This window comes from Mercenaria mercenaria, chromosome 13, assembly GCF_021730395.1.
Source record: "Mercenaria mercenaria strain notata chromosome 13, MADL_Memer_1, whole genome shotgun sequence".
Lineage (NCBI taxonomy): Eukaryota > Metazoa > Mollusca > Bivalvia > Venerida > Veneridae > Mercenaria > Mercenaria mercenaria.
In genome coordinates this window covers 70,635,743-70,648,845 of record NC_069373.1, presented here as the reverse complement: position 1 = coordinate 70,648,845, position 13,103 = coordinate 70,635,743, and the positions used below count along the sequence as shown (strand labels likewise).

At 36.0% G+C, this 13,103-nt stretch overlaps 1 protein-coding gene across 1 annotated transcript; it reads right to left on the bottom strand.

Annotated features, from left to right (window-relative positions):
* Nucleotides 1-5,108: 5,108 nt before the first annotated feature.
* LOC128548001 (uncharacterized) lies at nucleotides 5,109-12,685 on the bottom strand. Its single transcript, XM_053522208.1, has 5 exons — nucleotides 12,552-12,685; nucleotides 9,722-9,904; nucleotides 8,058-8,081; nucleotides 7,452-7,481; nucleotides 5,109-5,550 (listed from the first exon to the last, which is right to left on the bottom strand). The coding sequence occupies exons 1-5, from the start codon at nucleotides 12,634-12,636 to the stop codon at nucleotides 5,375-5,377; spliced, it is 498 nt and encodes a 165-aa protein (XP_053378183.1). The 5' UTR covers nucleotides 12,637-12,685; the 3' UTR covers nucleotides 5,109-5,374.
* Between the last annotated feature and the right edge of the window lie 418 nt (nucleotides 12,686-13,103).

Genomic DNA, 13,103 nt, shown 5'->3' with positions numbered 1-13,103 from the left:
TAAAATCCATTTTAAGACGTCAAAAGTAATTTTTATTTTTGAATATCAATAGTTCTTTTAATGATATATTAACTGTAATTTAAGATATATATAATTCATTTAATGATATCCTAAAATCGATTTTGTAACAGTTAATCGGCAAATTAAAAGCTAATTAAAAGTTAGGGCCATGCGCTTTTTGCTAGACTAATTTGATAATTTTGACATCACTCAGCTTTTCAAAATGGGCGTCTGTGGGAAAATCACAATTTTAATAATATTTTCGCAAACAGAATTTCTTCTGAAATGCAGATTTTAATGAAAATTATCACAATCATAAATTCTAGCATAAAACTTGTTCTTGTCACTTTTCGGAGATGTTCTAACAGAAGAGAAAACATGTGTTAACAGAGAGCTTCACGTGCTCATGTGCTGTTAAAACACATTTTTATATATGCGCGTTCCGTGTCAAAGTGTGAACATATAACGGCCTCAAAACGGATAATTCAAAAGTAAATGACGTCAACGTGAAAAAACATGCGTTATCCCTACAATAACATATGATCCACGATACGGTGAAATGAAATGTACAGGTCTGTGTGCTTGTTTTTTTTATTTTTTTGCCCAAGATTAAAGAGACCCGCACATTACACGCGGATTTAAAGACATTATTTGAGATTATTTTATAAATCAAATATTTAAATGTCATAATAAATTATTTTATTTTTAAAACGATATTTGTGTTGCCGTTTTAATAAATTAACTTACGGGTTGCTTTAAATTCATAAAATGCTTTTATTTCCCGATTCCGAGTCCTGGCTTTAATCTACGTTATCCGGAAAGATGGCCATTATTTCCGGTTTATCAAACATGCATAACTACATTAAAATCAAGCAAACAAATAATAGCTTTTCATCAAAGAGAAATATCAATCAGTATCATTAATGCATAAAAAACAATGGTAGACTAGTTATAATGTGGTATGAGACGGCATTGCTCTAATATTCGTAAAAGTAATTAGAACTTTGCTCATTGTAATGTAGAATGTAATTATATCTTTTGAGACAGCAAAAATAATTTCTTTTCACAGAAGAGAACGAACATTTTTTTTGTCTAGAATTTAGGACAGCTTTCTTGTTATTAATCATATACTGATTTTGAAACTGGTCAGTTGAACTGGACTATTTATTTAACTTTTCTAACCAAACCTTCTTTTGCATAAGTTACACACAAACAGTAAGGGTTTCGAATCTGTATATCTTTACGAGCTCTAAAACATAGTTTTCATATTGTCCCCACAAATATTTAAGTGTTTATTTTTTAAATATTCGATCAAAACATCTAAGTATAAATTGTCGGATATTGTCGATTGTCAGTTGATTGCATATACGTGAGATGCATCAGTCCCATATAGGTTTATAAAAATAAAATGGGTTTATGCCCTAAAATTGAATTAGTTAAGAATTTGACGTTATAAAATATTCCACCATCTACATTTTGCCTGATCTATAGATTGTCTTGGGTAGAATTACGCGTTAATAATTCATAGAAATAACAAAGCATAATCTTTACCCCTCATTTAGATGATCAGATCAATATGGTAATAGATCAGTTGTTAAGTTGAAAGATACAGCTATCATAACGTTGCAGTTGTAACAGTCCACAACAGGTGTTTCAATGAAGATGACTTGTAGTTTGCCCCCGTCTATTCGTCTGTCAGTCAGTCACATAAAGTGGGATCCTACTATGATTTTAAAAGTACAAGACATCTTTTCATAAAACTTGGTACATGTAAGACGGCAATATAGAAAGTATACACTATCTTCTTTTTTTCACGGTTGCTATGGCAAAAATATGTGGTTGCTCTGACAAAAATTGGGGAGCAACAAAAGGTCCAAAATATGACAAAAATGTGGTACAGCCGGATCCTGCGATAAATTATAAAAATCAAGATATTTTCTCATGAAACTTGAAGCATGGATAGACGGCAGTATAGAAATTTATTTTCTTGCTATGGCAAAAAAAGATAGATCCTTTGTTTTCAATGTACAAGATTTTTGTGAATGAGACCTGACTTATAGATGGTAGGTTATTTAGAGAAAATGCTGCAGGTTCTTCAATTAAGTTTCAATATAAACATGTGATTTCTATGACAGCCGATATATTAAACACTCCCTCCGTTAGGGGACTTTATTGCTTGATAATAGTTTTGTTCTAGTTGCCCTAGTTGGGAAAATTAACTAAGCAATATTCGTTGTTTCTCAGATACGAACTACTTGCGTTAAACCATGTGGATAGGTACAGCTGGTAATGATTACATGGGGTGGTGGGGTGGTGTGGGTGTGGGTGGGGGGGGGGGGGGGCGGTTGATGGAGCAACGGTGGTCTGTTTGTAACAGAGATTTTGATATTTTGAAGAATTATGAAATTAATTTCTGACATTTGTTTTGTAATGTACTAGACATTTATTATTTATAATGAGTGAGCCATTGATATCAACGCATCTTCTAATGTTTTGGCTATTATTAATATCAGCTCGATGTCAATGTAGTCTAAAATGTCAGATGTATTTGGTTTCGTTTTGGCAGTCACGGGTTCAAGCCCCCACCCCTCATCTTTAATCAAGACCTGTCATAATTATAAAAATGTCCTCTTGGTATATGCTTACAGTGCGAGTGAGCACGACTAAACTATTCCTCTTTTACCCCTTCAGTTTCTTAATTTAGTCTATTAATTAAAATTCATAAAATGCACTGTAAAACGACAGTCTTTAATTAAAAGACACCGCACAGTTATTTACCCTTCATTGACATACAGGTAGTGGTTACGCGGAAAATATTGTTTGATGTTGAATGTGGATAAATTTTGAGTGAAATATAGGCAATAAATAGCATTAATTCATATAGATAGATTCTTTGTAATTGTTTAACACCGCTGTACAGTATTGGCGATGAACATTGTATATGTTTTGCCAAATAAACTATTGAATTGAATTGAAAAAATATACAGTTTGATAGAATATGAAAATTAGAATATGCATAGCATGAGTTTTAAGACCAGTTTTGGTTGTTGGTGGCCATCTAGAGAGTATTCTTAATACGTCTGTGATTTAGTTTAAGAATCGGTCAACCCTATGTTTATTTTGGCTGTATTTTTTCCTGAATAGATCTGTATGGTGCAGTCTTTTCAATTTGGGATGGAGGGAGTGGCGGGTGGAATGCAAATGTCACGGTGTAGGACTTGAATAATAAAACGGGGAGAACGGGGACCGTGATTGAATATACTCCCATTAGAAATTCAAGGACGAATTTCATATAGCGGGGAAGTATGTCATGGTATAGAACTTCAATATTAAAACAGGGAGAAAGTGTAGGCGGCCGGGTAGCTCAGTCGTTAGAGCATCGGAACGGTATTCCGAGGCCCCGGGTTCGAGTCCCGGTCTGGCTGCACATTTTTCTCACCCTGTGACATTTGGCGCCCAACATGGGACCGTGACGGCATTGCACTGGTTAGTCTCCGACGCATGAATTGCTTATATATAAAGTACCCGCTGAAATTCGAGGACGAATTTCAAAATGGACTTGACAAAAAAGGACTTGAATATTATAACGGGGAGAAATGTGTAAGCGGCAGTGTAGCTCAGTCGGTAGAGCATTGGAACGGTTATCTTGGAGTATAGTGGAATGTAGCAATAACGACGCTGTTCCAGGTTCGATACCTTTTTAATAATGACGTTACATACCAAACATTGCAAGGATGTGACGTTGACGTTTACGTTACGTTAAAGCGCGCCAATTCCCGACATTCTCGATGATACTTTACACATTAAAGACAATTACTTGATCACAATAAATGGCATGTATCAGAATTAATCCGTCACAGCTCATGGATATTGCTATCACATGAAAGTCAGTCAGGTCCTCTGCTAGTACAGACACAGAGCGATCTGAGCATGTCCAGCTAACTTGGCCTAGATCGTGGCAAATAGACAGCGGGGTTATTAATATTGTATGGTGTATAGCATGGATACACGCGAACCCGTACCAGTAGTTACCTCTAGGTGGAAGACACACAAGAGCATCTCAGAAATTTCCAATGCTGGACCGGGATTCGAACTATGAACCTCGGGAGTGACAGTCAGGCGTGTTACCACCGAACCACCGGGCCACTTAGGAAATGACGTCAGCGTCATCAGACAACGTTGATGTTCCCTTGCATTACAAGAACATTCAATAACGTTAAAATATTTCACTAAAGGAGTTTAGTGGCACATATGTTATAAAAATGTTACAAATCAGGGCCCAGTTGTTCGAAACTTTAACCGCTGGTTTATTTATTTATTTATTTATTGTCATTTAAGGTCAGTAGCATAATCACAACACAAGGCAATATTGTTTCGAAACATTAGTCTTGATGGTAAGCACTGGTATAATGGTTTGGTTTCACTGTAGAGACATTTTTGTGTTAATAATCTTTAACTCATTTATTTGTTTTACTACGTCTTCTAAAAATATCGAAAGATCACCTTATAAGTTAACCGAAAATTAGCTTAATCAACTGTTAAAATATCTGTGTCCAGGGCTGATGAGTCTTCAGGCGATATTGTCATACAAGACCAGTAAGGCACGAGGGCCAGTAACTCTTCTTGTATGCCAATATCGCCGTATTATAGCATATCAGATCATATTATAGCTTAGTAAATCATATATATCATACCAAAGTATAAAACAATAATGCAATCAGAACACATATTAATTTATTCTACGGCTATTTTGATATAGTCAACTACATATGTTCAATTAGAACATCGTTTGCAAAGAAATCGGCAACTTTCTGTGGGCACAAAATTACACCAGCTTCGTTTATTCTAAATCATGAATAATGTTTATAAAAGTTTCAGTCTGGGCTTTATAATTCTTTCATATGAATTAAGAAAGGTTTCAAAAGTAGTTCTGTTTTATTTTCGTGGACTTATTATTAATTGATTTACCGTTTATGGGATTGCCCATGTAAGGAATGTACGATGATGTCACTATACCCAGCCAGATGGCTGCCACTGTATTACCAACATACATAACATTCTGATGGAAATATCTTTTTTTTGTTTATTTATTGGTCGATTTATATATATATATATATATATATATATATATATATATATATATATATATATATATATATATATATAAAATGCAAAAGTTTGTACCGGATCAAGTATATTATAAAGAAAAAATAAACAACATTACATGAGTAACATTATATTTGCCTACCGGTTTCGTTTATACTCATCAGGGCAAATATATATATATTAAACTGTTTGAATGTTTTACCATGTTCTCTGTAATAGGACAGCTTTCTGATATTATAAACCCCCTACAAGTGTTGTAGTACGTTTTTTAACGGTAATAATAGTCGTAATAATCATCGGCATCGCACGTGGAATCGAAGCAGCAGTCGTCTGAAGAGCAGCACGCGCTGTCACAGTAACAACTTCCGGTCGACCCATCCAGCAACAGCGCAGACTCAGATATTGAAGCACTTGGACATGTGTTACCAAACGTCGCAGCACAGCCTGTCAAAATGAATTAAAATATGAGTGTTTCGTTAGGAGAATCCGTCCGTTTATTTTATATATTTATCTTTTTTGTAAATATCTAATTCTATTTACATTATCTAGAAAAAAGCTGCCATACGCATTTTTGGATTTATTAAACTGTAGTTTACGGCAGAAGCGAACTGAGATAAAGGTCAAACATCTTTTTAACTTGACAACACATAAATATTGCAAAATTAGACGGAATCCTTTATGTACGTATTAGTATAATAATAATCATTATCATCATCATGATCATCACCATTTTTATTATTGTCATCATCATGAGTGAATACAATTTTACTTTTTTTATGTAATGTTGACATTGTATGGCAGCGTCCTGGTACCAGCAGGGAGATTTGAATTTGTCTTACATACGACTTGGTATCTCCTACCTAGGTGTTAGTATCTCCTATGTAGGACATACTATTTCCTACGTAGGACTTAGTATCTCCTACGTAGGAGTAAGTGTCTCCTAAGTATGAGTTAATATCTCCTACGTATGAGATATCAAGTAATACGTAGGAGTTAGTATCTCCTGCGTAGGACATAGTATCTCCTACATTGGAGTTAATATGTAGGAGATACAAAGACCTACGTAGGAGATAATATGTAGGAGATACAAAGACCTACGTAGGAGATAGTATGTCCTACAAAGGAGATACCATGTCCCACCACTTAGGAGATACTATGTCCTACGTAGGAGATACGAACTCCTACGTAGGAGATACAAGTCCTACGTAGGAGATAGTATGTCCTACGTAGGAGATAATATGTCCTACGTAGGAGATATTAACTCCTACGTCGTACTTAAGATCTCTTTCGTAGGACTTTGTATCCCCTACATACTAAGATACTATATCCTACGTTGGAGATACTAATTCCTACATAGGAGATACTAAATCCTATATAGGAGATAGTATGTCATACGTAGAAAATCTCATACATACTAAGATACTATGTCCGGCGTTGGAGATACTAACTCCTACGTAGGGGATACTAAGTCCCGAGATACTAAGTCGTACGTAAGACAAATTTAAATCTCTCTCCTGGCACCAGGACGCTGCAATAAAATTGGCCGTGGCACAAACAGACTTAAATTCATATGAACCTGTGTCTGTGAAAGTTACTTGTATATCGAGTTTGTTTGCAATATATCATTTCTAACAGTAGTTATATGTGTTAAAAACATTAGTGATATAATCACCAGACTTGTATACAAACAAACATTTATCTCTCTATGCAATGTACGAATGTACCAATTTGGTCTACTCATCTTACTTTTAACACAAGTTACTTAACAAAAACAGTTGCCTTGTTTCTACAATGTTGAACAAGAATTTGATTCAAACTGCATAACAATCAAATGAGATGTCATATACTTCTCTTATTCCTATTTGTGACAGTGACCTACATCTTCAGTAAAGCAACCCAAAATGCAAATTTCATTGAACTTTAGTGTTTGTGTAGCCTGTCAAGTTTGGTCGCAATACGTCAACATAACTGCAGTTACTAAAACAGAATAATTTTCCATGTAGCATTACTGGCTGGTCGTCCAAGAAAGCAAAGAAGAAAACACCAGCATGATACATATTATTCAAATTCAATGCATAGTTCTATGGAAATATACTAATTTCCGTTTATTTTCCTTTCTAAAGCGGCTGTGCAATTAATTGTCTTGCTAAATATTGGTCTATGCCTGAATGAAAATATGGTCCTGTAATACCCAAGTTTTATTCTAAACCATTGAGACTTTATTTCATAGGTATATTGATACCCTATTTATTATCTTTTAAGTCAACGTTGTTACAACAGTGCATGAAAAGCCCGTGGTCCGTGTATTGTAACAATTAAGCATGTGCTAATGATATTTGAATTACCTATAGCTCCATCAGGGATCAGCTGACCATCTGAAAAATGATGATTTTTTTTTTAATTCAGCTTAGTAAGTAATAGATGAATGTTACATAGATCTAGATAAAGTTAAAGATAAAAGTATACATGTAAATATTTGCATCAAAATATCTATGAACGAAAGATGACAAAATAAAACAAAACAAAACAACAGAATATTTACATGCAGTTTGAAACCGACTCATATTGGTGGCTTTTATAAGCAGGTTTTATGGCAGTGGCTTTTATTCGGAGGGGGATCTTCAGTAGATCAAGAGGTATGACTGTAGTTTGACAGAGAAACCATTCAATAATGTGACTGTAAAGGCATTTGCCCAGTAATGTCGTCTGCTTTGGTAGTCAGGTCAGTTTATTTCGACATATGATAGTAAAATTACCGAATTCATGGCTATCTAAACAGGCACCACAAATTTTGACAAAATGCACACATAATGAAATCTTGCGAACAGTTACTATATAATCATCCACATTTCTGTTGACAACTTTACTTCCAAGGCCGATGACTTTTATGGCTAAAATACATTTTTAGTAATATAAAGATAAATAATATGTGCATTTTTGTCACTACTCACTTGGAAGCCTTCCAACATCTGGACCTGTAAAAGAAACAATATTACAAAACTAAATGAATAATTGACATGTTAATTATATATGTTTTTTTAACTCCAAAGTTCATGTCTGTCGATAATTGTTTTCTATACTGGTATATTTTTCAAACGTTTGTAGAATGATTTGCCATCCCGTACTCATTTCTATTGTTAAATAATCTCAATCTAGAGATTATACTAATGTACTAATAAACTTTGATAATGAGCCAGTTGACCTCAATACAATCGACACTATTTATTTTCGAATACAGGTAAATCCAATATTTGCTTTACAATAGATCTATGACGGATTATTTTTTAACACCCCTTGACTTACTGGACTCAACTGCCACATTATCAAAGTTTATTAGTATTAACACTGGATAATTATGTTTGAAAAGTTGTATCCTTTTATTTATATCGGTGACTTTGTATTTGTGGAACTTATATGATATACTTATTGAAAGGCTATACACCTATCTACCTTTTAAGTGGTAAATAGTTAAAATCATTCAGCCAAAGAAAATGATTGTTGATGCTTTTCAGATCAAAGTCTTAGGAAGGCTGATTGAGGCGGGTTTATGCAGAATAATTTCCTGTTTAATTTTAATGACTGAAATAGTTAATGCTACTTGTTTAAAGATCAGATGATGCAGAGAATGGCTACATTTACCTATTGTCTGTTAACAAGTGCATGTTCATTAAACCTGTTAAAGGACACATCTTATGCTTGAGATAAATATAGTAACAAAACCAACCTAATAAATAATAAGCCACTCCTCCGTAAATGTATGAAAATCGCATTTAAAAGCAGAACTATGTTGTGCTATTAATGGGACACTTATAAATAATAACTATGCCATCAAATTGCAATAAGTAACAAATCGAACGCCAGATATTTATTAAATATTCAATATATTAGCATGAAACATCAGCAAACCTAATACCTAATACTTATTTATTTATTTATGGTTAGCCGATCCGCTGACATTATAACATCTACATTTTGCATCAATATAGAAGTATCACCCAACGAATAAACCTGTTTGTATTGATCTGTTGAACCGAAAGGTTATCCTTAATTATTTATACTTTAGACCAACTGGAACTATGTGAGTCCTGAGATGAATCAGGAACTGTCAAAATATAATCTGCAATCAGTGGCAGTGATAATCTACTTATCATTGATAATTCATTCGCATTGCTCATGAATGGAACTATTTGATATAGCGCAGAAACTTGATGTTGTTAGGAATAAATTAAGCACTCTCTGAAGGTAGTTATAACCCTGAACGCGGGTTCAGCCGCCTCATAAAACTATCGACAGAGACAGAGTCATGCACGTGTATCTGCCTATTGTGCAGGCCAAAATCGCAATAGCTTTGTGCAAAGTGGACACGCGTGCATGCACGCACTCACCCACGCACACACAATATATACACATAATTCACCGAGACATTTTATTTTATTTCACGCACATGACATATACTCTTTTTGTCTCTAACTATTTTTAGATGCTAACTAAACCCTGAAAGTATTTAATTCTAATTTGGTGGTACGCTTATGATTAAAAGTCGCAAAATGTGTTATTCTTTAAGTAGCTATGATAAGCTATGGTAGTCTGGCTGTAAATCAAAGATATCACTTACCATAAACGCACACTGGTATACTCCACGTGGCATTAGCCTGACACGTGATCACAGCTGGTTCCGTGCCAGGAAAAAACGTGCACGGAGTACAACTGTAGGACACTTCAGCTCCAGATTGTGTATTACCGTCAAATGGTCCGAGAACCACGTGATTGTCCGAGACAGATGGTTCACCACAATCAACTAAAAATAATAAAAGTATTGACAATTGTTAATGTCTATCATTGTATACTCCCAGGGCGCTGACCTATCTCTCGGAACATGTTCACACAATAATTTGTATTCTTTCTTTTCGCCGTTTATTTAACGCTTACACGTCTCTTAAAAAAATAGAAGTAAAGGGTAACCTTCTTTTGCTACTCCAATCCGTCGTCGTTCTTCGCTACTCCAATCCGTCGTCGTCCTTCGCTACTTCAATCCGTCGTCGTCCTTCGCTACTCCAATCCGTCGTCGTCCTTTGCTACTCCAATCCGTCGTCGTCCTTTGCTACTCCAATACGTCGACGTCCTTTGCTACTCCAATCCGTCGTCGTCCTTTTCTTCTCCAATCCGTCGTGGACCTTTGCAACTCCAATCTGTCGTCATCCTTTTCCAATCCGTCGTCATCATTTGCTACTCCAATCCGTCGTCGTCCTTTGCTACTCCAATCTGTCGTCGTCCTTTGCTTCTCCAATCCGTCGTCGACCTTTGCAACTCCAATCTGTCGTCATCCTTTGCTACCCCAATACGTCGTCGTCCTTTGCTATCCAATCCGTCGTCATCCTTTTCTTCTCCATTCCGTCGTCGACATTTGCAACTCCAATCTGTCGTCATACTTTGCTACTCCAATTCGTCGTCGTCCTTTGCTACTCCAATCCGTCGTCGTCCTTTGCTTCTCCAATCCGTCGTCGTCTTTGCTACTCCAATCCGTCGTCAACCTTTGGAACTCCAATCCGTCGGTATCCTTTGCTTCTCCAACCCGTCGTCGACCGTTGCAACTCCAATCTGTCGCCGTCCTTTGCTACTCCAATCCGTCGTCGTCCTTTACTTCTCCAATCCGTCACCGTCCTTTGCTACTCTAATCCGTCATCGTCCTTTGCTTCTCAAGTCCGTCCTCATCCTTTTCAACGGAATGTGAAGATCGCTCCAGTTTACCAGTTTCAGATCCATGACGTTATAACGTCATAGTGGCAGGGAAACGCCTAGAGGTGTAATTTATGTTTTATTGAAAAGCAAGGTAAAGGCGCTGTTTATTTCAAATGCTACAGCTGGAAATCTAATACATGGTGAATATCACGTAGACGTAGACTTCATGCTGTAAGAGTGTTGAAGTATACACGCTTGAATCCTGTTAGTAGCATATCCCAGTCTACAGAAATTAATACGACACTATAGCAAAAACTCCAAGTCTAAAGCAGATAATCCCAATCGCTAGCAAATAATACCAGACTTTAGCAAATTATCCAAACCTATAGTAAATAACCCAAAACTGCAGCAAATAATCCCAAACATAAGTAAATTATGCAAATCTGTAGTAAATTATCCTAAATTTCAGCAAATAATCCAAATCTACATCCTGTTTGCTGGTACCCTGTATTACACGAGTATGTAGCAGTCTGTAGATATGTTGAAGCCGTATAATTTACCGTCCATCCGGTTGGAGATGATAGCGGACCATAATCTGTGATAAATACGTCATTGATACATTTTACAGGCTGTTACATTAGTATAACTCATCATCTTTATTTTCCCTCGTTACGGAAGAGCATTAGTGCCAGCCACGTTTTATTTATTAACTCGAACTAAATATTCCTAGTACTTATTCAGAGTTATTGGACTTGGCCCAGTGACCGTATGCAACGACCCCAAGACATACGTAAAGTGTCAATACAATAGTCCCCAAGTACTTACAAAGGCAGAAAATTGTACTCTGTAAAAGTAGAAGTAAAGTGTTTGTTTATAATAATGTCATCCCTACTGAAAGGGCCAGCCAAGTTGGTTTATGAGACATCTATATACATTGGACAGCACTACTTCCCGATTCCTTTTCTTTAATGCCGGGCATCCGGCAGGTAGGCAATCGGTAACCATTATTTATCTTGCTGGAGGCTCACCAACCGGTCTCTCTTCAGTAACAAGTCTCGCCTCTGACAGGGTTCGATCCATCGACCTCCCGGTTGCGGGATAGGTGCCTTATCCATTGGACCACCGCAGTTCTGCATTACCACATGAATTTTCTGAGTATAAAAAGGCACATAATTTTGCTAAAATAAAAGTTAGACTTCCAGGACCTGGACCTGTGACTATATTTACTAACCCTAAAGACATGTGTGAAGTTTGAATCCAATGTATAAATGCATTGCTGAGATAGTTATCATTATGAAACATTTCAATCAAACTTCTAAGTTAAAAAGGGGCATAACTCTGAAAATATTGCTGACAGTAATGTCCCTTGTTAAACATGTGCACATTGTCACTATATACAAGTATTCCAGGTCTCAGTTGAATATATTTTCATGGTGTTCAAGATATATGACTTTATAAAAAAAATTTAAACAATTTTTAAGTAAAAAGGGGCACAACTCTGAAAATACTGCTGACAGAGTGATGTCCCTTGTCATACATGTGCACACTGTCACTATATGCAAGTATTCCAAGTCTAAGCTGAATATCTTTGATAGTGTTTTAATCCTGTCAGGTATTTTTTATCTTTTTTTTTTCGGCGAATTACCGTCATGTCTGATACCTGAAGCGTTTCATGGGAAGTTGTTTAAAGAATTGTGAGCGATTGAACGATTGACGGTAAAGGCCGGATTTTTCACCTAGATGCTAGTTAGCTAAAATATACTTACTGATGTTTGAGACATAAAATACGCTGCCTAGTTTTTCAACAAGATTTGTTTCTGTTTCGTAAAATTTGTCACAACCCATGCACATTAAATCAGCGTTGTTATAAGAGAAGCCTTTGCAGCCTGAACTTTCGAAACATTTGTAGGCGCAAACGATCTTGCTGCGTGCCGTCTCCGTGAAAATGATATCCTCAGCTGGACATGTTTTATCGTCAAATTCCTGATTACCACTAAACATTAAACTTTCCACGGTGCAAAACGCAGCTAAATACATCTGAGAAAAAGCGATATAACACAAAACAATCCAAAAGAAAGTTCGTTCCATCCTTTCGGGATTTTCCCCCCTAAAGCTAGTCTGTGGCAGAAATGAGAAAACACTTTTCCGTCCTTTTCTTGGATTTCAAACCAGATCACGGCGGATAAACTTGTATTCTGCACAGAGGGCAAAAAAATGTAATCAGTTATTTATTACGCTAGATTACTGTTGCTTTCAATGTAATTAAAGACTTATTGAAGCGCTTGATGAGAATTCGCATCTAATAACTCATCAATAAA